The following is a 27323-nucleotide window of genomic DNA, read 5'->3' on the forward strand; positions in this document are numbered from 1 at the left end:
TACTACAATCTCCATCATCATCTCTTCTGCAACTTCTTCCATTGTGTCCCCTATTGCGTCCACTTCTATTGTCACCACTACTTTTGTCATTCCTCCTGCCAATTCAGCCTCATGCTCAAGCTCCTTTTGCAATCTTTAAATCTCCCTTTGGATGCTTACATTTGCGTTTCTTGTTGTCTAGAGTCTTGCTTTTAGGGGGAAGAACAGCATTCATGCTGGTGAGCAAACACTTGACTAAGTATTCTCTTAGATGCTTTTGGCAAACGTTTACTGCTTCTGACTCTTCTTGTGGGCAAAACGCTGGGTGAGAGTTGATTTTATGCCAGGCTGAGGCCTGTTTTAAAATTAGCCTAGTGTGGTGATAATCATCAAATCATGCAACACACAAAAGGCACTCGATAATGAACAAAAATGATAAAAAAAGCCGACGGTCCCAATTCTAGTGCTTGGCTCACTTTATGGCCTTCATTTGGCAAAACTTACCAACGACCAAGGTGAAAAGCCACAATGGATGCATAAATGGATGAGAAAGAGAGTGTCCTTACAGAAATAGGAAAACAAAAGTCAAGTTGTAAACTATCTCTGATAGTGGCCTGCATATACACGACTATGGGCAAGAAAAATGAAGAAAATAGGTTTTGCCAGAATAAACTTGCCGTGTGACACGAAGAGACGACCTTTGTCCAACGGTCCACAATTTCTCCCGAGAGTTCCATGCTTTACTAGGGCCTTATGTAGGCCAAAAATGTTTTTGTGAAGAGTGCAAGCCTAACCTGGCCCTAAGGTAGTGAGCGTATTAAAAAGCGCTTGTGCACACGGGCCAGGGATCATGTCAGCATAGTTTTGTGCTCTACAGATTTGCGCATGGCAACTATATGCTAATACACATCTCATGTAAATAGGAGACAGAAAGAAAGAAATAAAGCTTCATTAACTTCTTCTAGAGACCGTATTTGGCCTATGAGACAAAATGGCATACATGCATATATCCTCTGGCTATTCAACAAAAAAGGACAAAAGTGCTGAAAGTAAACCTGCTACAAAACAAAAATAGACTGGCATGAGGGGTGTGAAACATTCATTACAAGACAAGAATGAGAGGCCAATAAAATTACAATGATCGTCTAAAATGGCCACCAAAGCAACTTAAGCATGTTGTGAGGCCAATAAAATTAAAATAATTGTTCAAAATGGCCACCAATTTTACAACTATCTATGTTACAGCTTCCGGCCAAACCATTCACATCCTTAGACACTGCAGCTGTGTTGATAAGCTTTGTAGTTGTGAGGATAGTCAGGCCAAGATCAGACTTAATAGTGTTCACAAAGAGGACTCATGATCTGTGTCAACGATGTGGCGATCAATCCTTAAGCATATCTAGACAATGTGTCGTCTTAGCGCCTCGGCAACAATGGAAATGTTGGGTTAGCATCATCTCTCCCTTCCTCAAGTACTTGCCACCTGTGCAGAAATCTTTCATGGGTTGCTTTGTTTTTTACACTTTGAACAATGCTGTATAAGAGGAGCCCTGCAGCTAGTCCCCCCTCTCTTTTTTCATGTACAAAAATCTTTCATGAAGAGTGGGGTGCTCTGCTTGTATCACCCTTGTAGCGACACTTTAGACAATGCTGTATAGGAGCCCTGCAGCTAGTCCCCTCTCTCTTCACATATATAATCTTTCATAAAGAGTGGGGTGCCCTGCTTGTATACGATCCAGACTTTCACAAAAGCAATGTATTCCTGAGCCCACAATATGCCTTGCCATGGCGCATTCCTCCAAACGTCCTGCATATCCGCTTCATACAAGCCCAAGGCATCTGGAAGCACACTGCAATATCCTTTATTAACAATGTAGGTACTTAAACTGGATTTTCCAGTAGGACACTCAATGTAGCAATTGCTGGGACAGTTGAACTGGTTCCAGGCCCTTCAAATGAGGTTGGATCTAGAACCTGGCCCGCATAAGGCCTCTTGACATTCCGTTGTACCCTCTGCAACAATACACATTTGCTGATTAATGAACTCTAGTTAACAAGAGATACCACAAATTTTGTAAATAGAAACATACCCAATCCCTGGGGCTTGGTTTCTCGGGACCATATAAGGATAAGGCCTGTTGTATTGCTGAATAAATAAGACTCGCTTGATCAGTTTCAGGGTCACATTTTATAACACGCACAAGTTCCTTTAAATCCATCCTGTGTGCTTCGACTGCCCCATTTCGCAGATGCAAAATCAACCGAGATGGCCTTCCATTTTGCATATTGTGCTTGCCATGGCTCAGTTCCACGGCTCCCAAATTGCTCCAAGTCACATCCCAAAGCACGGAGCATGGATCTTTCATAAGGTCTGGCTTTTTTTGCACGATAATGCTAGTTGGGTGCTGAGTGTGGCCAAAAATAAAACACTATGGGTTAATATTTCTCATTCCAAACTTTGCAGTGCAAGCTGCTAATGAACACCTATGAAAAAGAAACAAGATGGTGTCAAGATCTTACTTGTAGCAAAATAACCCTGCAATGAGTAATGATCAATGTCCGTCCTTTGGGAAGATTGTAATGGTCTTCATAGGCATCTGTCATTGCAAACTTCCCACGAACCTTGAAAATGTCCATAGGTCCAAACATAGAGCTACCTTCTGCAAGTTGTAATAAGATCTGTCCTTGAGCCTTAAACTCATCATATGGGCGAAGAATCTTGTCTGCCCCAATCACGCGAGGAAGCCGTCGACGCATTAATACTCCTTCTGAAGTAATTACTGCAGCAATCTTTGTCTTGACAGCATTTGCACCTTCGGTTGTTTTAGACAGAAGGTCAAGAACACCACTCACAGGTTGAGCAGCTACTCCAAGAATACCTTTACCAACGCCTTGCACAAAGCCTTCCACCCCTGAAGACCTGGCTCCTTCTAGTGGCTTTGTGAGAATGCCTGTTACACCCCTAAACAATCCTTTTCCAAGCGCTTCTGCACCCTCTCTAAATCCATCTCCAAACCCTTCTACTGATGCTTTTGTGTCCTGCATGTATTAGTTCCCTCACAGCCCACATCAACCAGACTATTGACCATAACATTGCAATAAGCACATTCTTAAAATGTACCATTACCAAGTTAAATTTTGAAAGCCTGAATTCAAATATACCTGTTTTTGTCGACTTTTAATGAATTTCTTGTCCATTGAGAGAGCAGCTACACCTTTGCTCATATGACCGAGAGCACTGCTTGCGTTCCCCAGGATATCAACTCCAGAGAGCAGCAGTAATGGATGGCTAAGAATGTCCTTTCTTATACTTGAAACACAGGCAGCTACAAGAGCACTTTGTCGCATGCAGATCTCTTCATGAACACGAGGTGCAATCCTAATCTGTTAAGATAAAAGAGCTGATATCTCAAATCCTACAAATAGCTAATGCAAAACCTTTTTCACATAAAGGCTTTGCAGAAGAGTGTATACTTATGCACTTACTTGGAGATCATCGGTGTTTCCAAGCGCTGTCATGAGTGACGCCCAAAAACCAAGTGCACTCCGAGGCCTCTGAGAGGGGGACATTACTAGCGACACTTTGAACCGAATTTCAGATGTATTCAGCAATCTGCAAACACGTTAACCAAAGATCACTCCACATAAACATGAAACACATCTGTTTAACTTGTTTTGAGACAAACCACGTCACGAAAATAGAACTATTTAAAACTCTTGCACTAGGTGGACTCTTTTTCCTTGACAAAAATTTTCTTACCCAATACTGACGATTGGATCAACAGAGACATCAGTTGTCTGGCTAGATGTCAGTCTGTTTAACTTGAGATGCTGGAGCATCTGCTGTACGCGCCAGATTATTGGTTCATGCAAGTTAACTAGGAATGTGTTACTGACAGCACTGGGAACCTACGAAGCACCACGTACAACCCTGGTCATTAACATAGGGATAAACGAAGAAATAAATAAATAATACTGCTCCAAAGAAATCACCTGGACACCAATGTAAGGATACACATATCTGTTTGAAGACTGACCATCCTGCAATGTTACTGTGCATTTGAACACAAAATTCAAAGGATCCACTGATCCTTGGTTTCGAAAAAGAACAGGCATGGGAGTGAGTGGCAGCTCATTGTCAAGTTGAAGCCCGTCAATGCGCAATTTTAGCCTTGAAATGAAGATCGAGCAAATTAAGACATGAACTAACTGGGCCTGGTTAAATTGACAAAGAGAATACAAGAGCTAGAAGCAGCAACCAAAGACACACCGACACAAAAAAGAAACTATGGTGATGTCTGCAATGGAGTACATGAAGCAGAGCAGTTTTCCATATACCAAAAACATTTATAGTTGAAAAATTCTTATTTCTAGAGTTTGAAAAAACGCCACCTAGAAAGGTTTATGTAGAGTGTAAGGACACTGACACTTGCTTTTGAGAAAGAGATTCAATTGTGTTTACGAAGTGTATATTACATGCTGACCCTTCATTGAGCCAGTGCTCTTGGTGTCTACTCTCTAGATCTGGGAAGGGAAACTGCCAGTATAACTGGAAAGAGTTACTTTGGCTAATAGAAGAGTCTCAGTCTGATCCCACACACTTAGGACAAGGAAAACTTAACTATAACACTTAAGTTAAAGAGTAAAGCTCACACACATACGGGAGGTCTAGAAAATTTTGAACAAGGCCATGGGACCAGGATAGACTCAACTATTGCCTGTCATGCCTTGACAAACTATAGTTGGCTGGCTCAGACTGGGATGTCGGGAATTTCATCATGTCATATAGACCCATGTGTAGCCTCTTTGACACCTACCATAGAGATGAATCCATAGATTCTTGCAGACCGCCAGATTTAGTACATCAATTAAAATGCTTTCTGCCTACGGTACAATCTCTTCTGCCAATCACGTAAGGATATTTCCTTTAACATTCCATGGGGGATTTGTACACAACTGGACGGAAGTAGAAATCTCAGTAGTCTTGCTATAGAGCAGGATAGAGAAGTGTAGAAGATAGCAAACTGGCTTCTAATGCTGTAGTACCACATGCAGACTGGTCTTGAGACAAAAACATATTCTAACCACAACTAGGACAATCCACTTGAGATCTCATCCACATAAGGGATACATTGAAACCAGAGGAGAAGATATCTATTACCAAATGCCGATATCATCTAGTATAGTTGTCACAAACTGCTGTTGTGTCAAGCCACTGAAGAACGGAGCCAACCTGCAGATCCCGGCTGAGGGGCCTAAACCTGCAGAAGCAAAAGCAATAGAAGAAGAAGAAGAAGTGAAAGAAGTTCCCACCAACTTATGGGACCCCGTCTGATGGGGCCCAAGTGACATAAAGGCATTAAAATAAAGCTGGACCCAGCACACACACACACACACAAGCTTATTTGCGTGGAGCTTGATGACGTGGCAGGCTAGTACGAAATTCCGGATTTTGCGCTGACTTATTGACGTGGCAGCTTGTACAGATTTCCGTGATTTACGTTAGGCAGTTTTCAGCGCTAGCTTTTGGGACTAATTGCTTTTCAAGGCCAATAGCCTTTAAATAAGTGCAAAGGGCTCAGTCTCTAGCACGCTTCAGTGAGAAGGTGCAGGGATTGGAGTATCGGCATTGTACCGAGTTCAAGTAATATAAAGAAATATCAAAAGGGGCACCAAGGTTTGGGGCCAATACTCTCTGGGGTGGAATTCCGCCACTCCGTATCACATGTGCTCTCTCTCTCTCTCTTTCAGTTTCAGTTGTTATTAAAGTGCTAAAAGTCTGTTCGGTCTGTTCTTTTCTATGAGCACGTGGTGCCTGTCTTGTGATAGTGGTATTAGAGCATCAAGCGTGTGCTTTTATGAAAGCATACCGGTCCTACAAAAGAGCAGACATAGCAAACCGGCGCTTCCAAAGTCTATTGGAATCTTATTTGAAGTATCTTTAGGGCCCGATCCTGGACTCCCACCCTTACTTCACCGCACATCGCACGCTCCCGTCTTCATGGCTCATGCCTTATAGGGCATAAGCCATAAAGATCACTTGCAGAGAAGGATCAATTTTTCTTTTCGAGCTGCCGTTTTTCTCAGAGGCATTGCCTTATAGTGGTGGATATTTATAGCTACCAAGCCATACACTCCAAAGACTTGGCAAGCTTTCAAGAAATTTTTTGCCCGAAGTTATATGGTTTTTGACATCTTCTTTCGGAGTGCAACTTCTGGCAGAGTGAGGTATCCTGAAATGCTTGCCATGGAAACCCTAGCAGATTATAACTTGAAATTTCTCGACAGCTCTCATAAGGTGTCTCTTCTCGAGCTGATAACCTTGGAGGTCCAATGTGACTACTATGTCTTGGGACTACCATCACCGCCAGAGGAACATTGTCTGTCCAAAACTGATGGACCATGCTGTGGTCGGCTACGACCTTATGGAAGGAACCTAACCCTAGTTTTGGTGCATGTTTCAGGATGAAAAGTCACTCCACTTTTCGAGCTCGATTGATATCAAGATTGCTTTTTAAGTTTGAGTTGTGTTTGAGAACTTGTTTGGTAATGCTGTTTGGAATTTGTTTGAAATGAATGGTATTTGTTTTGAACCTGTCTTGGTGTCAATTTGAACTGTTTGACTCTAGTTTTAATATTGGTTTCAATGATTGGTGATTTTACTCCCGGGTGTAGTAGTGAGAAATGATGTTTAAGAATGCTTGTTTATACTCATGGCTCGGACCCTTGTGGTTATTTGCAGAGGGGAGTATTGAATGATTGAAAAGTGTTGTTGTTACTCCGGGCCTGGACCTGGATGGTTATACGGGAGGAGTATTAAGAAGTCTAAGCAGTGGTTACTCTCAACACCTCCAAACGATGGAGGCTACCGTTTGGGGGGTGTTTGGTTGTAAAAGGCCTCTATATCTCCTGGCTTGGACCTTTTAGGTTATGCGGGAGGAGTGATGAGGGAGTCGTTGAATATCTCCCGGCTCGGACCTTGTTAGGTTATGCGAGAGAAGTGTTCATCGGCGACTTTAAGTTTCTATGTCTTGTAACATGCATATGTGAGCATTTGTGTTGCATTGTGATGTGCCAACCACTGAATATTCCTAATTGGATGAGATTGCCTGGGTATGTAATCTTAGTGCATCAAGATTTGTGGAAGATCAGTGCGGTCTAGGTGTGATGGCTAATTTTACTACGCCGGAATATCAAGAGTTTCGATCTGGACGAAAGGAGAAGCTAACTCCTTAACAAAAGAGCCGAAAGGAGACGCCAACTCCTTAACAAAAAAAAGCAAACGGATTGTCCCTCGGAATGACCCTCACAAATTTTTGAGCTAACTTGAGTTGTTTTGCAGATATCATGGATGGTTACTTTCAAGTCAAGCCACTGAAGAACGGAGCCAACCTGTAGATCCCCATCGAGGGGCCTAAATCCTAAAAAGCAGAAGCAGTAGAAGAAGAAGCAGCGGGAACTTCCCATAGAGACTTTCATGCTCTTTTGCTTTAAAAAACCATTATTGAGATGCCTCGCATTGTGACCAGAAAAGGCTTTTTCTCATAGCAAACACTCAACCAGAGAAGAGAGCTTAAACTCAAGAAATACATAAAAAACACACCTGCTTATCCCTGAACCCAGTCCAGTGGAATATGCCAGAGTGAAGTTTTGCAATGATAGATACAAAATCTCCTCCGGAGTGTGATCTACAATAGAAACGCCAAGCTCCGCTAGCTCAAGCACCACATGCATTTGATCTTCTATCTCCTGATGACAAGATGGTTGTGTTTCATGGAGTAGAGACTGGTCTTGAGACCCACTCCTCTTAGTGCTCCCATAAGGAATTATAGGCAATTCTTTGTTGCTTGGCATCCAGTCACCCACTTTTACTACTTGTGTGGAGTCTTCTCGCACAGTGTTTACATAAAATGCAGCAACTGGTGTGCCTTCTGTGGTGATGGGTAGGTAACTAGTACACTGATCAATATGATATGTTCTAGAGTTCGACAAATCAGTGCCATCCACTATAATCTCTAGCTTGTGGACTCTTTGAAGATCCTCCCACGCAAAAGGCACTGCCGATCCTGGTGGAAGGGACTGCCACGATTCATGACTGCCACCCGCTTGTCGGACGCAAATGGGAAAGACAAGGGAATGGTTTTCAATCCTGAAAAAAATTAAAAAAATTAAAAATCCAAAAAACATGGACTATTTGATATAATAATACATCAGAAGGAATCTGTCTACCTGTAAGGACTAATGAAAGACACATGACGAAATATAACAAGGTAACGTGATTCTGTTGTTCCATTTCGAATTTCAGCTTTGATGAGCATCTTATCCTCACTGTTTTTGCGTTTGAGTATGACATGTGAAATACCCTCACTGTCCACACTGAAGGGTGTGCTCCATTCGTACCCATCTATGAAAACCTGTAGCAAGATAGTGTAAAATTAAACTCTGATTTACAAATTTGTAGTTAGCTTCAGCTAAGAAAAAGTAAACTACTGAGATAATAATCAATAACACAAAGTGCAGAATATTGACCTTGATTAGTTCAGAACAAGAAGCCGATTGCCAGAGAATCACTTTGGGTGGATCATTCGGATACAATAATTCAGCACAATCAAGATCACCTTGCCTCAAATAAAGCTGCTGGCCCAGCCGATTCACAAACAATGTGTGAGGCTGGAAATTTACCACCTGATCAGCAAGAAGGTCATTTTCAATTCTAAGGTCAGAAGCATCTGCATGAATTTTCCAGAGAAGCTTTAAATTCACAATTGCAACTTTCAGTTTCTCAACAGCCCACCCTGGATGGCCCCAAAAAGCGCTAAAAGACACATGATAGATTTCAGGTAATATATTAGATGTGACAGACAGAATTTCTAACATAAAGCAATAATTTTTAGCTTACACCTAGCAATATTGTAGCTTAAAGATGTAGTGTGAAGGGACTAGAATGGAACTCGAAATGTCACCAGCCTGATGGCTTTGAATTGATTACTTTACAATGCATGTGTAGCTTGGGTTAAAATCCACTTTGGATCAATGCTTCTTATACGTAATTTGAATCTTGGCTTTCTTTCTAACCCTGATGGCTTCGTTAACTGATGGATGTAGTTTTCTGGTAACAAATAAAAGAAGAACAGGCGCCCGACTTGTTAAAAAAGTATGTCATTTGATCTCTGAAATTTTCCTGATGTCTTTCCTTCAAAGACACTTTTAATTTTTTTGTTGCCATAAAAATGTTTGGCATAGAGAAAATAAAATGTGTAAATCACAAAAACACTTGAAAAAAAAACTCAAAAAATCACATGACATTTACCTTGGTTCTTTCTGATGACATAGTCAAGAAGACTGACAACTTATAATAGGCTCCACTCTCATCCATTGCCTTGATGATTATCCGTTCCTGAACAAATGCATTCACATTTCAGTCTAGCTATTTTAAGATCATAAGACTAAAATAATTGCTCTAGGTTGTTTACATTGTCTTCCAGATCTTTGAAAGAGATCCCATCCTTGAAATTGTTGGAGTGTGAAGCACAAGCAGATATTCCCAAGCGTGGTGAGATAAGGCCAGCGCCTGATGTGCGAGGAGAAAATGGCAAAAATCCTGTTTTGATTAGCTGAGCTTGAATAGAGAGCATCGTGGGAATCCCAGCATTGTTTTCCAGCATCTCAAGACATTGTATCACTTTTTGTGTTCTTGGAACCTTGACTTGTTCCAAGTGTGAAGGACGAGAGGATGCATGTTTAGCAGCTTTCACTGCTCTCATGAGCCAAGGGCTATCACCATCAGATCCTTTAGCAGGCTCAATTTCAACAAGACAGTATGATAACGGTAGAGCAGCTCTATTTGATACCCAGTACGGAACAAAAATTCGCACAGTTCTGGAAGCAGCATTAGAGGTCCCAAAATCGCGCTCTAAACTCAAATGTAGCCTCCTGGAGAAAGGTATTCATGTCAATCATCATTCTAATCAGACTAGACTCTAGAAAACCCCACAACCTATTATGGTAGAGCAGACATCATTACTGTTTCTCTACAAAAACTGGTCGTCATACAACCATGCTGTACAAACAAAACCTTAAATCTAGAGTTTAAGACAAATTTTTTTCTTTAGAACATGTCCACTATTTTTGTATATTTCTTCAGACAGCTCTAAGATATACAGAAAACAAGCCTACATCAGTTTTCAAGAGATTCCACTTTGCAATCTACAGGAAGGGAGCAAAAAGCAAGCTAATAATTATAAAATAAATTACATTAGTTCTATAATTGCACAAGTTTTGTTTCAGTGTCTATGTTACAAGATACTACCGTGAAATTTTTTTCTCTGAGCAGTCTGGATTTTACAGCAATTACCTGCCACTTTGCTGATTAACAAGTGCAAACCCCGAAGGTAGTTCCTCTCCCATAGGATCAGATAATAGAACTATGCCCTTCAGTTCAAATACAAATAGCAATTAGCAATAAATATAATTTTCTCTATTGACAATTAGAACAAAATTCTTCTCATTGAGATCGGCACCTTTTCAGATCTCCATCCACCTTGTACGAACCACGTCAAATAAATTTGCTTCCGTATATCTACAGAGAATACATTTATAGTGCTGCCTGCACGTGCAACACCACGGTCCCTCTGTATGGGGTTGCCTTCTCTGAATCTCTCCCAAACAGTGTACTCCGCATCGCATGGCAGAAGATTTTCAAGCTTTAGTGGTGCACTTACAGAGAGTTTCCAATCATAGACTGGTGAATTCACCTCATTATAAATAATATTGGCATCAGATTCCATACATAGCCACCATGCAGTTCTAGAAGCAGAAGGATTTGCTGGAGGGCACATAAGAAGTTCTTCTGCTTTCTGTAATTGATTTAGTACAAAAACAGAGATGGGGCTGCTACCCCTTTCAGGTCGTGAAGCGCGTCGACTCGAAGATTGGCCCTCACTTTTTGAGTTGTCAAGATTTACTTGACTTCCAGTTTTGACTCCCCGTCCCCACAGATAATCTGTCAGTGTTGATCCCAATTGAGGCCGCACTTGAAGGCAAAACTCTGTTGTAGGCAGAATATAGCTCAAGGGAATCGAAACACTTCCTCCAGGCTGTATTACTGAGATCACTTGCCTAGAAATAACTTGATCACTGTTTGAAATTTGCTCACGAACACGACACCACCTTCGACGCCTTATGAAATCAAAAGGTGATTTCTTACAGGACTTCATTGAATTAGGAGGCCACCTCAATGTTTGGAAATCAGGTCCATACGCCCAGCCATCATCATCAACATACCCTGCTTTGTCAATTACCCAGTCTGTGCTCCAAACCCATCCTTGAGACAAATCAGCTTCTAAGTCTTCCTACGCAATGTTAAAGCAAAAAGTTTCACCAAGAGAACTCCTAAAGATTTGAGTTGCATGAAAAAAAATTAAAGGGGCATACCCGTGCCTTTGAGGTTCGTTTGTTGTCACGAGAACTCCATCGACCAGGATCAGTAGGGAGAAAATGTCCAGGCCATTTGCTGCCCCAGCCTGCCAGAGGCTGATACCTTTGATTTTCGAAAATTTCTTCTACCTCCACCACAGGTTCATTACTACGCCTGAGCAAAGCATCATCTGGGCTATTCAAAAGAGAGATGGGACATGCACAAACTTCAAGGGCACTGTCTGTGTCATTAGAAAGAGTCACAAGACTACGCAATGTGGCCATTTTTTTCCCATCCTGCATGGCCACTTCTAGTGCCATATAACCACTAGGAACATGAATAGGGACTGGCCCAAGGGCTAGAAGCGATCGAATACTTGACCAAGGTCCACTCGAACTCAATCCTAACAACAAGGCACTCTCTTCAGGATGATTCATTCCTTCTACAGCAGTCTCTGCATGTCGGCTGAGTTTCTCAGAGAAGTAGTAGATACTGACTACTAGTGATCCGCATTCACTGATCAAAGTTTCATCCCTTGTCTGATGTGTCTAATCAAAACAAGCACAAGTTAAGCCGCAGTGTATATATAACTATTAGCAAACATCTTACAGTAACCAGTAACTGCCGCAATTGTAAAGACAAGCTCATTGGCTAGAAGTTCCGGTATTAGTTTCTTTTCGTAGAAATACACCTGCATGGTTGGAAGCTGCAAAGAAAATGTTTTCCCTTGTGCCAGTGGCCAGCTAGTTTGTGCTCCAAGAAGAGATTGCTGAACAAGCTTCCAGTGCGATGATGCTGCCTCTGTTTCCTTGTCACTCTCCACCCTAATTGGAACTGATACGGTGCCGATTAATTCTCCTACCAAAGAAAAAAATGATACAATCATCAAGCACCCCTATTTGAGAATTTGTGCAACATAGGACAAAGGACTCACATTACCTCTTCCAGAATTTGCTGCTTGGTTGCTTACTCGGACGTCTAAATTTGCAGTTCCCTATCATTTTTAACAACAAAGTTAGCTTACAAACATTAGATGAAAGTGCAAATAGAAAAACTTTTTCTCACCTTCTGTGGTAAATCAAAAACAAAAACTTCATTCCAGGCCACTGTTGCTGCCATGCCACTGCCAGTTTGGCTCACAGACGTAGGCCGAACACATCGTGACCTTGCACTTTGACTTGGGATTTTTTGCCCTTGTATAGGTTGCTTGTTGATGGGTGCAATATGCAGGCTATAGAAATACTCCTGACCATTGCCATCCTCATTCACCAGCAAACCCTGTGAATCAGTTTTTAATTTCAAAAAACTCTGTCTCTCAACATAAAATATCTAATGCCTAAAGAAACATACCGTTGCCTGAGAGATGAGTACAGCAATGTGCTGATATGAAAGCTTGAGTTTCTCTGACGAGAACTTATCTCCATAATTTATAGGTGGCACCCTTATTTCCACTTTGCTTCCAGCATCAAGTACCTTACAGTCCTTAAATTCATGGTTCAATGTGCGAAGAAAGACGCAACATCCTAGTTTGTTCTCTAAAACCACCTTCTCTGTATTATCCTCTTCTAGTGCAGAGCTGACTGCTGGTGTCGTTTCACTTTCTCCATCAGTTTCCTGTAAACATCTAGAACTTTCAGCCCAGTCAAACTAGCAGAGCCTTATAGACTATCATAAGTTCTGGTAGATAGAGGCTTATACCTGCTCCATCTTACTGGAAATTTTCTGTTCTATTTCACATTGTCTCTTCCACGATGTCAAAGAATCCACTAAAACATCCACATTTGCAGAAGTAACATTCACATTCACTATAGATGTTGAAGTTATACGGATGCGTTTCCCAGCTTTTAAAGTCTCACCAGACTGTGAATCATGTGATTCATATCTATGAAAAGGCAAATGCAAGCATTATGCATCACTCAAGATCCAACTTGTATTTGCCAAAATTTAAAATCAGATACTCACTTAAAAATGCCTTCAAAGGGCTCAATTAGAGGTTCCCATGATTCCAGCTGAGCATTAAATGTTGAGGCAGCCATAGAAGCAACACAAACACCACTCAGGGTTTCTGACCTACCATTGGCTGCAAGATTGATGCTTGTGATTGAAACATTAGCCAAAGGTGTCATCTGCAATATGAAGTTGTCAACGTAATCACAAACAGGGAATGCAAGAAGCAACACACAAAAATTATCTTAAGAGAAAAATGCATAGCTGACCCACCAAGCCTCGAAAATCATCAAGAACAGTGACTGAAAACCTTGCCAGTTTAATATCTGCACAAACATTGTCCTCCGGTCTGCTTTGAACTGTCGCCAACAGACCATAAGCCAGCCTATCAGAAGGCTTTTTCAAGTCAGGCCGTGCTAGAAAAGTGTTTGCCTGCATTTGATCCATAAAAAAAAAACAATATCAGGTTTAAAACAAAAACAGATTACCAAAAGAACGTGTTTGGTTCAGGCTCCCCCCTGCAAATTTGAAACCAAATTGGTTGATTATGCACTAGTCCTGGATGCTTGCTATACACCTAAGGAATTAGTTGTTTAAGAAAAATCCCAAAACCAAAATGGTTGACCAGTCCTAGACGCATAGATTATACCGCCATCTTAACTACGCACAGGGTTACGAGCAACTGACTGTTTTAGGTCTTAGTATCTTCAACTGCATGCTATAACAAATTTGGACTTGCCTGATTCCGAAATTGACGTGCTCGCTGCTGCTGCCGCGCGCCCCCCCCTCTTGCCATCGTTGCCCCCCCCCCCCCACCCCACTGCCCAGCCCGCGCCTGCCCACTGCCCTGCTGCCCGCTCCCAGCCTGCTCCTGGAGACACTTCACACGGCAGCCTCGGTAGCTGCCAAGGCGGCTGGCATTCCCTCAATTCGTGTTCTGGTTAGGGATACTCACATTCTCCCGAAGGTCATCCTCCTGTCTCGGGTGAGTGGGGGTTGGTTTAGACAGAGCGTGGAGTATTCGGGCCTCCCGAACCAGTGCTTCATTTGTCGACAGATGGGCCATCTTGCGAAGGCCTATTGTAGCGTGGATAACGTGTCGTGCTCTCTACAGTGGGCGGTCCTCAGTGCAACGTGCGTGACAATCTCACTCAAACAGACTGAATCTCCCTCAAACAGATGAACAAAAAGGAAACAATAGACGTCAACAGAGCTCTCAAAGACACAACAGCAGACCAGAACATATGACTCGACTATTTCAAAGACTGATACAGACTTTGGCTTGGCAGCACACTCAGCTCCAGCCCAGGACTCTCAGGTACAATGGGGTGTCGAGGCTCAGATGTGCCGGGATGGTGCAGACGTGCTCTATGTAAGACCCACTCTAGACGACTACTACGTACAAAGATAATGCCACTGGCCCAAAACGACTACTCATATGCACAATCATCAAGAGCCACCAACGGCTCATAAAGAACATCATCTAAGTCTATCCCCACTGGGTGGCGGTGGTGACCTGGCCACGATGTCCACTAGACCACCCTGCCACGTGTCTCTGCCCAAGTGTGAACCAACCAGACTAAAGACCAATTGACCAAAGACCAACTGAAACTACTATCATATGAAAGTGAAAGTGACACTGTAGCAGGCTACAGGTTGCCCGCCACAAGACCGCTGCCCGTCTCGGAGAGCGGAACTGAAGAACTGAAATATCGACGATCTACTGTTGGTGGTCGGATGATGGAGGAGGCTGATAGTAAGGTGGGTAAGGAGATGGAGGCCAAGTGTATGGTGAGGGGTAGTGGCCGTGAGGAGGGTACATCCGGTATGGAGTAGCCACCCCATGAGCAGCAGGCTGCGTCATGTGAGACGGCTGACTGTGAGTAGGTGGAGCTGGTGGAAACCCAGGAAAAGACTGCGCAGGCTGCGAGGGTGGAACATGTTGTTGGAATCCCGGAAAGCCGTAGAAGTGTTGAGGAAAGGATGTAGACTGGGAGGGGGAGCCATAGCGGGACCCTGAAAGTGTGATGAGACCGATCCTGTTGGTTTAGACTCCATTTTGGTAGGATTTGCTTTCTCTGCTGTTTGAGAATCCCCTGAATGTGCTTTGGCAACGTCCGTCTGTGTCGGTACCTGTGTTGCCATAGCAGGAACTTGCTGAGAAACCGGGGTTGTAGTTGTAGCTGTAGCTGGAACTGCCTGTGAAATGGCTACAGCTTGGTATTTTGCGCAAGAAGGACATAGTGTATATACCACCGGAGAGAGCTCCTGAACTGCTGTGGTCATATCATTGGCCTCTTTTAACTGTTTTTGGTGAGTGTGGACAATATGTTTGAGGTCCACTACCTGTTGAGTTAAGATTCTTATGCGATCTTGAGCTGTAGCAATGAAATTGTCCCTATCCATCGCTCGTTGAAGATGTGTTTGCACTTCCCTTGTCATACCGTCATAGCAAGCGCGATGCATACCGTTGGTACCTTGCAATGAGAGGGCTGCATTGATAATCGTCGAAATGGCTCTTCTATCTGCCTCTAAAAGTCTGTCGGCCTGAGGCGCAAAAGTATCATACATGTCATGCTTGTCAGATGTAGGCGCCCCAGAGCTAGTGAAACCGGCCTGTTCAATCCAAAAAGGGCGGTAGACTTTACTTTAAACCTTGATTTAGCTTTCACCCATTATTAGTCGTCTATTTTACTTGTATTTTCAAGACACAACAAAGGGGAGAGGGATACAGGCTGCTAGATTGCACCTGTATGAGTAGACAGACACCAGATTGGCCCCTAACTTAGGCGCCCCTTTCGGTATTTCTTTATTGTTCAAAAGAGGGAATAAACGCTGTGGTTCCTACAAGCTGCCCCGCACAAACTCGGCTGAATTTCCACTGTTCCAGCCCGATTTCGGCAACATAACTGTACTAGAACCCTTCACGGTCAGTATTCCCACGCATTGACTGACTTTCCCGGCGCATACGGGCACTTTGCAAAACCTGGCGAGAATCTGCAGCACGCTGAATTCTCTGTTTTCAGCCCTGAAAATGCGCCAGATCGTCTGTACAGCGGTCCCCGTGCGTCCCCGAACCTCCTGGGGGTATTAGGGTCCGTTTAGGGCCAAAACCCTAAACCTGCAACAATACACAGCAGGCTGTAATTCACTGTTTCGGGCTCCGTTTCGCGTGCCGGTCGCATCCCTAGCAAGTCCTCGAGCTCCCGCACCTGTAGGGCTACTTGCCCTTTGAATCGGACGAGATTTCTGGCGTGAAACCTCTCCGAATTCACCTGTACCTGCGGGGGGATTAGCCGCTAGCTAATCCAGTACCTGTGCAAGAGGCTCTTGCCTCGGCAATCGCGCATGAACCCACACAACTGTACATTGGTCAAATGAAGAGCCCACTAGAGGGGCATAACATACTGCCAAAGGGGAGAGAGAGGGCAGTGCGTAGCGTGCAGGGCATCACTCCTGGCACCGCACTGTGCATAAGAGGGAAAGCAAGCACTCCATAGCTCTTAACCTGTGACAAAATCAGCAAATGAGCCCTTCTTCCCTTCAAATTCAGCGCCAACTCCTTCTTGCATTGGAAACTGCACCAGAATGTGCCACTTGGCACATTTACAAGCATTTTCCCGTTTCGGGGTTGCCGCCTAAAAATATCCCAACCGGTTGCCCAGTTGACTTCACGGCAGAGTAAGAAAATGTTCCCTTTGTCATTCCGGAGGTAATGACGCCAACACATTTTCAGGTCCCAAAATAGCAGTTCCCTAAATTTTAGGAGATGCTGCCATTGTATCTTTCTAGGTCATCCGACCCTCTTTGTACACTGCGGCCACATCCAAAACTGAAATGTAGCCTCTGTAGCAAAGGATTCCACTTTGGCTAGTCAATGACCCCACTTGGCTAACCATAGTCCTTGTCCAACCTTAGTGCTCTCTTGCCCTCAGGCCTGGACTCCCTCTGGACAGTTCCACACTAGCTATGCAATACAGGGCAGTTAGATTTCCCGAGGGGTGTTTCCAAAAAGTGAAAGTAAATAGATAATAAGAAAGAAATCAACAAAAAGGATAGATAGTAGTCACACGCTGGTGACATACCCCCCTCTTGAAATCTCAAACGTCCTCGTTTGCATCTATGTCGTCCATGCTTACTGTCAACACTGATGTATTCAACACCTGTCGACACATATACGACACATACATGCTCATTGTCAACCCTGGTGTATTCAACACCTCGTCGACTCATGTATTGCCTGCGTGTGAACCCTGTCCCAATGACATAGTGGTAGCTTCGCACTCTGCCATTGTTTTGAGTCACTAACTTTCCAATGACAAAATGGTAGCTGCACATTTTGCCACTGTCTTATAGTACACGTTGGATCCCGTAACACTTTCGAGCATACCCAAACCGACAGTTTAAGAATGCAGTTACACATGTACTCTTTAATAGAAGCAATCACTGTATCCTTGACAGACTGACAAGAAATACTCACTTCTATAGCACTAACCAAACTTTTGGACATTCCATAAGAGCAATTGCCAAACTGACAATCTGTACAGCTCTAACATTCATGTAACAGGTATTTGATTTGAGCTCACTTTAAATACCATGTACATCATTTGTTTCAAAAGCCATTGTCACACTGACAATCCATGTAGCTTTGAAACTCAAGGGGTCAAGGTAGGTTGCAAAGCGAAGGCTTCTAGGTAAAGTGATAACACAGTTGGTGACTCTGCAAGTTCACCTTCTTCCATCCACTTAGCATCCATTGGTGGATAGTTTCTGAACTTTACCAAGTAACGCCTAGCAACCTTGCCTTTCACTTTCCTTTCTTTGTGTGCCAAAATCTGTTCAGGGACCAAGATCTCGTCAAGTTCCTCGACTTCCGGCTGATCTTCAGCTGGCATATCTTCTGGCACATCACCCACATAGGGTCTGAGAAGACTCACATGAAACGCATTGTGAATCTTCCAACTGTCAGGCAATTTCAGCCTATATGCAACATCACTGATTATGTCGCATACTTGAAAAGGCCCATAGTAACGCATGCTGAGCTTTGGAAAGAGTCTTTTCTTGCCCTTCATCTTCTTTAACCTTGCCTTTTCAAACCGTAGAAGCACCCAATCACCAAGTGAATATACCACTTCACGACGGTGACGATCAGCTGCTTTCTTTTGCTTTGCCTGAGTCCTTTCTAAGGCCACTTTGACCTTCTTGTACATTTCATCCATGTCTTGAACATACTTATCTGCTTCAAATATCTTGTCCTTTGTATGCAGTATGGGAGGAACTTTCTTGCCACCTTCAACTATCTCAAAGGGTGCCTTGCCAGTTGATGAATGCACTGTATTATTGTATGCATACTCCACCAATGGCAAATACTGCTCCCACTTTCCTTTATGCTCTGACACATAGCACTTCAGCAGATCTAGGACAGTAGAATTTGCCTCTTCTGACTGCCCATCTGTTTGAGGATGAAATGACGAAGAGAATTTGAGCGTGGTACCCATATTCTCAAACAAGCCTTTCCAGAACAAACTAGTCATGCGTGGATCACGGTCGCTAATAATCGACTGTGGCATGCCATGATACTTGAAAATATTGCTCATAAACAAGCGTGCCATCTGATCTGGCTTTATCTTCTTCCTGACAGGAATAAAATGAGCCTGTTTGCTGAATCTGCAAATAATGGTCCAAATACCATCATTTCCTGTCTGCGTTCTTGGAAGATCAAAGATAAAATCCATAGCAATACTTTCCCATGGTTTATCTGGAATAGGTAGTGGTTGCAATAACCCTGGTGCCTTTTGCCTGTCAAACTTGACCTTTTGGCATATTAGGCATTCTCGCACAAAGGCATCCACATCCCTTCTCAATGTAGGCCAATAGAAGAATGTCTCTACCGCTTTAACTGTAGCATCGATACCACGATGCCCTGCATACGGTGGGACATGACTCTCTTCCATAACTTTGCGTCGCAATGGCTTTGTGACACACAATCTGCCATGCATCATCATGAACCCGTCTTTAAGAAGATAGTGTTCATGACGTTGTCCATCCATTAGTTGCTCGAAGACCCTTGCAAAATCTTCATCATTTGCATACTGTTCTCTCATATCATCAAGTTCATGATGATAAGGAATCGACACAGCTGAAATTTGTGGCTTCCTTGACAAGGCATCAGCCACAACGTTCTTCTTGCCTTCCACATGCACAATCTGAAAATGGAACATGGACAAGATATTTGCCCATCGCATATGCTTCTCAGATAACTTTGTCTGTGTCAAGAAGTATCGCAAGGTCTGATGATCCGTTTGGACAACGAAATCTGCACCTAGCAGGTAGTGTTTCCAACTTAAGAGCGCATGAATCACAGCCAGTAACTCTTTCTCATAGACCTGCATGGTCATCTCTGGCCCTTGCAAAATTCTGCTCTCATAGGCTACTACCCTGCCATCTTGCATTAGCACAGCACCAATGCTACTACCGCAGGCATCACACTGGACCACAAATGACTTCCTAAGATCTGGCAACACAATGACTGGATCCGAAGTCATCTTTTCCTTTAAGAGATTAAAAGCTGAAATCTCTTTCTGTGTCCATCTAAAGGTGACTCTTTTGAAGAGCATGTAAAGGTGAAGCAACCTCAGCAAAATTTCGGATAAACCTTCTGTAATAGGAGCATAGTCCCAAAAAGCTTCGGACATCATGCACCGTCTTCAAATTTGGCCATGACTTGATCGCTTCGACTTTTGCAGGATCCATTCTGACACCGTCCTTTGAGACAATGTGTCCCAGAAAGTGAATCTCTTCCAGAAAAAACTCACTTTTCTTTGCATTGATGAGCAACCTATGACTGCGTAGCTCTTCGAACACAATGGCCAAGTGATGCCTATGCTCCTCTTCATTCTTTGAGTAGACTATCATGTCATCAAAGAATGTACCAACAAACTGCTGGTGTGGACGGAAAATTCTGTCCATCATCCTATTAAACGTAGCAGGAGCATTTGTGAGACCAAAGGGCATCACTAAAAATTCGTAAAGGCCAAACGTTGTTCTAAAAGCAGTCTTGTGCACATCCTCTGATCTAATGCGGATCTGATGGTACCCACTCTTTAGATCTAAACATAGCTGCTCCTTCTAATTTGTCCATAATATCATCAATTCTAGGTATAGGGAACCTATTCTTGATGGTATTCTTGTTCAGTGCACGGTAGTCGATGCACATACGCCATGAGCCATCCTTTTTCTGCACCAACAACACTGGAGAACAAAATGGAGATGAACTGGGCTGAATCAGCCCTTTTTCTAACAGCTCCTGTACTTGGCCCATTATCTCTTTCTGCTGAGCCGCACTAACCCTGTACGGAGGCTTATTTGGTGGGCTACAGCCTGGCACCAAATCTATCGCATGGTCCTCGGGTCTCTCTGGCGGTAATTGAGACGGTAATGAATCGGAAAAACAGTCACTATACTGTTGTAAAAACATTGACCTTTCTTTATCTAGCACAGATAAATTTGATTCATCACAATCTGACACTTCACGTGCAAAAACCAAGTACGCAGAAAGATGCTTTTTCATTACAGAAGTAATAGCAGAAGCTGATACAGTAGGAATAGACTCCCCTTTAAGCTTTACATCCAGAATATGAGTCTTTCCCCTGCTCTGTACAGTGATCTTTTTGTTGTAGGCATCCATGATTCCCTGTACACGAAACAACCAAGGAATACCTAACAACACATCACATCCGTCCAGTGGCATGATGTAAAATTCTTCAGCATCTACATAGGACTGGATATGTAGACGCAACTTTCCAATGATGGGTGTCACAGCCTCTGTATGGCCAGGACATGCCAAACCTGCCTCTGCTGTATACCCCATCTCTTCAGGTCTGATTCCCAACTTTGAAGCCAATTCTGGGGAAATGAAGTTGGCTTTGGCACCTGGATCAAAGAAGATAAGCACTGTTTGATCCCTAACCTTTCCCCATGCTCTGCAAAGCTCACTTGCATCTGAATTTGGCTTGTCGCCCACCATATCTGGCACTAGACCAGCCATGGGCTTCTTTCCCTTCCTGTCCTCCTTGTCTTCAGAATCAGCTGGCCTTTTCTTTGTAGGACAGTTGTAAGCAATGTGGCCAGGCTGCTCACATATAAAGCATTTGTTCTCTGTCCTCAAGACCTTCTTTTGCTCTTCTGACTTGCGAGGAAAACGTCTTTTCCATTTCTTTGCTGGTCCTTTTTCTGATTCCTCAGCCGTAGTTGGGAACGTGCTTCTTGGCTGAATTTTTCTTGCCTGATCCTGCCTTGACGCCAGTGTTAAATTCACAATCTTCTCCCTTGAGCAAACCATTGCCAGTGTTTGCTACCTCGATGAGCTGCGTCAAAGTAGTGACTTTTGTCTTCGTGCAGTATTTTCTCAATCCTTTGGGTAGGCCACAACAGTATTTTTCAATCTGTTCTGTCAATGGCACAAACCTATAGGAAGTTACTGGAAGTAGAGCTTTCCAAAACTTCCGATTGTAATCATCCAGATTTCTGCAAGTGGCAGCATTAAGCTGGTGCCATTCTGTCATGACATCTGCTTCGAAATCATCAGATAACCATGCTGCTGCAAAAATCTGCTTGAAGTAAATCCATGTGGACGGAGCTTGCCCTTGAAGCAATAATGTTGTCCACCATTGTCCCGCATTCCCTGTCAAGAAAGTGGCTGCCTTGCGGACCTTTGAAGCCTCTGTAAAGTTTCCCCCTGCATAGGCCTTGTCAAACTGCTGGAGGAATGAAAGAGCCTTCTTCCTGTCATCAAACCCTGTAAAGGTCGTGAATGACACACCTTTGCCACCTTCTTTGTATGGAGTTGGCCTCTCCAGCGGCGTTAAATTGTCATATGGAAGTGACTGAAACATGGGAACACTATTAGGATTCATCTGTGTTCCTTGGCCGCTATTAACTTGACCTGGAAATGCCATATTTGGCTGCTGATTTGTAATTCCAGCCATACCAAAATTTGCTTGTGGCATCCCAAATTGTCCCTGAGTGCTTTGAAACCCTGGTTGCATACCCATGACACTGTACATGGGGTTAGGCATCATCGTTTGAGCACCCGCAAACACTGTTCCTGGCGTATAAAACTGATTTCCAGGTGCATGACCAGCCATGCTCTGAAATACCGATCCACCTCCAAAATAGCCAGGGTGTACTGAAGGTGGTGGGAAGACCTGTTGCATAGCCTGTAGGTTGCTTCCCTGCCCATTAGAACCAGCTATAGGCTGCTGAAAGGTGGCGGGCTGAATTGGTACAGCTTGAAAAACTGGCATCTCAGCCACCTGTTCTTGCACCTTAGGCATACGTTGTGGAGACTGCATGTTCTCCGTCAAGTGTACAGGTGTTTCCATTGACTGTGCGGTATGAATCACCTGTGTTCGAGTCTTAACAGGCTTTTGAATATGATCCAGTGACCCAACTTGCTGAGACGGAACAGGAGGTTGCAGAAAGGCGAAAAACCTCGGATTCTGCATTACTTGTGTGAACATAGCCACAGCAGTAACCAACTGGGTCCTGAATATATCATCATCAGTCTGTGGTGGTCTTGAGGACTCACCCACTTCATGTGTCTGTTGACCCTGTGAAGAGGAAACCTCTTCAGTCACATCATCTGGTCTGTCAGCCATAATTACAATTCCCTGTGTCTGGTCTATGATCCCCTGTGTCCTCAAGTCCAAAACTGACCAAGGCTCACTTCTATGGAAAAAAGTGATTTAATCCCGTCGATGGAACCATGAAACCGGCCTGTTCAATCCAAAAAGGGCGGTAGACTTTACTTTAAACCTTGATTTAGCTTTCACCCATTATTAGTCGTCTATTTTACTTGTATTTTCAAGACACAACAAAGGGGAGAGGGATACAGGCTGCTAGATTGCACCTGTATGAGTAGACAGACACCAGATTGGCCCCTAACTTAGGCGCCCCTTTCGGTATTTCTTTATTGTTCAAAAGAGGGAATAAACGCTGTGGTTCCTACAAGCTGCCCCGCACAAACTCGGCTGAATTTCCACTGTTCCAGCCCGATTTCGGCAACATAACTGTACTAGAACCCTTCACGGTCAGTATTCCCACGCATTGACTGACTTTCCCGGCGCATACGGGCACTTTGCAAAACCTGGCGAGAATCTGCAGCACGCTGAATTCTCTGTTTTCAGCCCTGAAAATGCGCCAGATCGTCTGTACAGCGGTCCCAGTGCGTCCCCGAACCTCCTGGGGGTATTAGGGTCCGTTTAGGGCCAAAACCCTAAACCTGCAAAAATACACAGCAGGCTGTAATTCACTGTTTCGGGCTCCGTTTCGCGTGCCGGTCGCATCCCTAGCAAGTCCTCGAGCTCCCGCACCTGTAGGGCTACTTGCCCTTTGAATCGGACGAGATTTCTGGCGTGAAACCTCTCCGAATTCACCTGTACCTGCGGGGGGATTAGCCGCTAGCTAATCCAGTACCTGTGCAAGAGGCTCTTGCCTCGGCAATCGCGCATGAACCCACACAACTGTACATTGGTCAAATGAAGAGCCCACTAGAGGGGCATAACATACTGCCAAAGGGGAGAGAGAGGGCAGTGCGTAGCGTGCAGGGCATCACTCCTGGCACCGCACTGTGCATAAGAGGGAAAGCAAGCACTCCATAGCTCTTAACCTGTGACAAAATCAGCAAATGAGCCCTTCTTCCCTTCAAATTCAGCGCCAACTCCTTCTTGCATTGGAAACTGCACCAGAATGTGCCACTTAGCACATTTACAAGCATTTTCCCGTTTCGGGGTTGCCGCCTAAAAATATCCCAACCGGTTGCCCAGTTGACTTCACGGCAGAGTAAGAAAATGTTCCCTTTGTCATTCCGGAGGTAATGACGCCAACACATTTTCAGGTCCCAAAATAGCAGTTCCCTAAATTTTAGGAGATGCTGCCATTGTATCTTTCTAGGTCATCCGACCCTCTTTGTACACTGCGGCCACATCCAAAACTGAAATGTAGCCTCTGTAGCAAAGGATTCCACTTTGGCTAGTCAATGACCCCACTTGGCTAACCATAGTCCTTGTCCAACCTTAGTGCTCTCTTGCCCTCAGGCCTGGACTCCCTCTGGACAGTTCCACACTAGCTATGCAATACAGGGCAGTTAGATTTCCCGAGGGGTGTTTCCAAAAAGTGAAAGTAAATAGATAATAAGAAAGAAATCAACAAAAAGGATAGATAGTAGTCACACGCTGGTGACAGCTAGATGCCCCTGCAGTATCCTTCGGTGCCCCAGCAGTAAGAGTAGTACGTGGTGCTGGCGACACAACTGGAGGTTGTGTTTTAGTGACTGCAACACTACTCACAAGAGGTGGTGTGAGAGTGGTGGCGGCCACAGAAGTAGACATTCGCACTGCTGGTGTTGTAGTATGGATGTCCGAGATTTTGACCTGTGATTCTGAGAAAGGTAGTGTTGCCAGCTGCTCAGATGAATCTTTTTGCACCTTTGCCCTCTTGCGCAAGATGCCTTTCCCTTTGGCCATTTTGGAACGTTCTTGCTCTTTTGGATCATCTTGAAGGGTGAGAACTGCTTTTGCATCTGTCTTTTGCTGCATAATCTGTACTACCCAATACATAATAGGCGCTGCATAGCAATTGAACCTTTCCGCTTTGCCTTTACGCTGAGTCTGAAAACGCTTTGCCTTGTCCTGTAGCGCTTTAAACACCAAATTGTGAAATGGGTATGGCAGGCAGTGATAGAGACAAAAAAGAGCATCGCATATTGCTGGAGAACCTGGAGAAGGTGGAACCCCTGTTCTTTCAGGTGCTTGCAGTAAAAAATAATACTATAACATTGAATACAATTGCTGACTCCTGTGATAGTCTGGATGTGAGTCCAGCAAAAGTTCCTGACAAGCATTCGCAGTTTCTTTTGGTGAGAGATTCGAGAAGGTTTTTGTTGCGGGCAGAGGTGTCAGCATAGTGAATATTCCCATAGCCTGTCCTATATCCTCCGTTGTAAGTGCAGTATCATTCAGCTTTGGAAAAGTTAGCAAGAGGGAACATAGCTTGGCAGTAGAGATATTGGCAGACAAGTCGGTTTGAGCCAAATTTTGAAGACCCAAGTGTATCAGTTGCTGCTGAGAGAACACATCCTTGAGTGCTGGATTCGGAGCCTGTAAATGATATATCATTATTAGAGGTACCTTGGAGAGGGCACCAGACGGGCGAGGCACCTGGAGAGTGGTGACCCTGTCAGCAGTGACTGACTGGGGCGACTCTTCCTCTGAAGATTCCTTTGAAAGCTGCTCTGAACTAGGAGTGTAATCTGATTTACTGTCAGAGCTATCCCCAGAGGCCGAGGACTCTTCCTCAGATTGGAGATGCTTTTTTTTATTGCGAGTTCTAACCATCTTTATCAAGTGTGCCTGAGCATCTATACTGATTGATGAGTCCCACTGTAGCAGGAGCAAAAGGGCGAGACCCACTTCGGTACTGGATGAAGACTGAACAGAGTACCAAGGCTATAAAGGCTCTTTGCTTTTGGGGTTGGCTTTTTGCATGCTTTTCGTAGGTAAAATATGCCCTTAGTGAAGTGAGAAACCGCCCAAATTGCGTTTCGCAGATCGGCGGCGCTTGCTTTTTTTTTTTTATAAATAAAAAAATTTGATTGATTGATTTTTTTTTAAATTTGATTGATTGATTTTTTTTTAAATATATATATATATATATTTTTTTGGCGAAGGGCGAGGGGAGGAAGGGCTAGGTCTAGGACCAAGGCTAGAGGCTAGGGTGAGGTCGAGAGGGTGAAGGGGAGGGCTAGGGCTAGGGGATGGACAAGGCGAGAGGGTGAGGGGGTCTAGGGAGAGAGGCGAGGGGCTAGGGGCGAGGGAGTGGTTGAGGACGAGGGGCTAGGGGGAGAGGATGAGGGTCTAGGGGTGAGGGCGAGGGCTAGGGGCGACGGAGTGGTTGAGGACGAGGGGCTAGGGCGAGAGGGTGAGGGCGAGGGCTAGGGGCGAGGGCAAGAGGGTGAGGGTCTAGGGGCGAGGGCGAGGGGCTAGGGGCGGGCTAGGAGGCGAGGGCGAGAGGGTGCGGGTCTAGGGTCGAGGGGCTAGGGCGAGGAATAGGGGGTGAGGGGCTAGGGGCGAGCAAATAGGGGGTGAGGATGAGGGGCTAGGATAAGTTAGGTCAAGGGCGAAGCAGGCCAAGGCTAGGGCGAGGGCGAGGGCGAGGGCGGGAGTAAGGTAAAGGCTAGGGCCTAGGGCCTAGGGCGGGGAAAGCACTAGGGCTGGGGGTTGAGAGGATAGACAAAGTCGAGGGTAGAAAAATATAAAACACGTAGGAACTATCCTAGAGATCTTAAAGATTTAGCGACAACCAATACACAGACTTGATTAATAGAAAGCATGGATAATTTCGAGGTACTGAGAAAGAATGAGCAGTGGATAGAACGCGAAGTACTTTCATAAACACCCCACTCAATGATACAAAGGCATTGATCCATATCAAAGAACTGTGATTCACTTGAGAGGCAAAAGATGAGAAAAGGTACTGAGTCGAGATTGAGGACTGAGGGGATTTGCTTATGCCCAAGACCGAGAGGGATTGAAGACAGAGAGAGTGAAGGATACAGTTGATCCAAGTCCAGAATCAAACTTATGAGCTTAACACAGTCTGCAGAAGGAGAGCTGTCTAAGGAGAGGGTCTAAGAGATAAGATAAAACGGAAAGGCAAGATGCGGAAGATAGTGATTCCGAGGATAGTGATTCTGAGGCTATTTAAAGGTTCAGAGTCGACGAAGCTCAACACTTGATTGTCGCGCGGTTAGACCCTTGAGCAGCTTCTTAAGCATGATAGCATTTGATCCGAGATCCATTGACTAAAGGCACAGAAACTCCTTCGAGAGTGGCTAATTGTACAGCGCCGTGGGGTAGAATCTCCATCACCTTATATGGTCCTTGCCATGCTGGGACCAACTTCTTTGCTTTTTTCAGAAACT

The 27323-nt window shown here is 44.3% G+C and overlaps 1 protein-coding gene across 5 annotated transcripts in view; it reads right to left on the reverse strand.

Moving 5' to 3' along the window:
- Positions 1–1063: 1063 nt before the first annotated feature.
- Positions 1064–27323, reverse strand: part of LOC147428159 (calcium-dependent lipid-binding family protein) — a 176276-nt gene continuing 150016 nt past the window's right edge. For 2 of the 5 annotated variants that reach the window (XM_086496602.1, XM_086496599.1), the window contains 22 exons: positions 13616–13774; positions 13358–13521; positions 13094–13277; positions 12746–13009; positions 12461–12673; positions 12335–12389; positions 12087–12253; positions 11413–11943; positions 10500–11330; positions 10334–10410; positions 9453–9912; positions 9290–9376; positions 8509–8664; positions 8209–8393; positions 7583–8128; positions 3973–4150; positions 3740–3888; positions 3466–3592; positions 3142–3363; positions 2500–3018; positions 2070–2384; positions 1064–1992 (listed from right to left, as the gene is read on the reverse strand). In XM_086496602.1, the coding sequence (XP_086352728.1) occupies positions 1861–1992; positions 2070–2384; positions 2500–3018; positions 3142–3363; positions 3466–3592; positions 3740–3888; positions 3973–4150; positions 7583–8128; positions 8209–8393; positions 8509–8664; positions 9290–9376; positions 9453–9912; positions 10334–10410; positions 10500–11330; positions 11413–11943; positions 12087–12253; positions 12335–12389; positions 12461–12673; positions 12746–13009; positions 13094–13277; positions 13358–13521; positions 13616–13774 (5721 nt within the window). In that variant the 3' untranslated portion in view covers positions 1064–1860. Of the gene's footprint in view, positions 1993–2069; positions 2385–2499; positions 3019–3141; positions 3364–3465; positions 3593–3739; positions 3889–3972; positions 4151–4283; positions 5241–7582; positions 8129–8208; positions 8394–8508; positions 8665–9289; positions 9377–9452; positions 9913–10333; positions 10411–10499; positions 11331–11412; positions 11944–12086; positions 12254–12334; positions 12390–12460; positions 12674–12745; positions 13010–13093; positions 13278–13357; positions 13522–13615; positions 13775–27323 lie in introns of those variants that run through there. The other 3 variants (XM_086496601.1, XM_086496600.1, XM_086496603.1) reach the window with 3 other exon arrangements.

This window comes from Adiantum capillus-veneris, chromosome 23 (assembly GCF_014529385.1).
Source record: "Adiantum capillus-veneris isolate H3 chromosome 23, ASM1452938v2, whole genome shotgun sequence".
NCBI classification, from domain to species: domain Eukaryota; kingdom Viridiplantae; phylum Streptophyta; class Polypodiopsida; order Polypodiales; family Pteridaceae; genus Adiantum; species Adiantum capillus-veneris.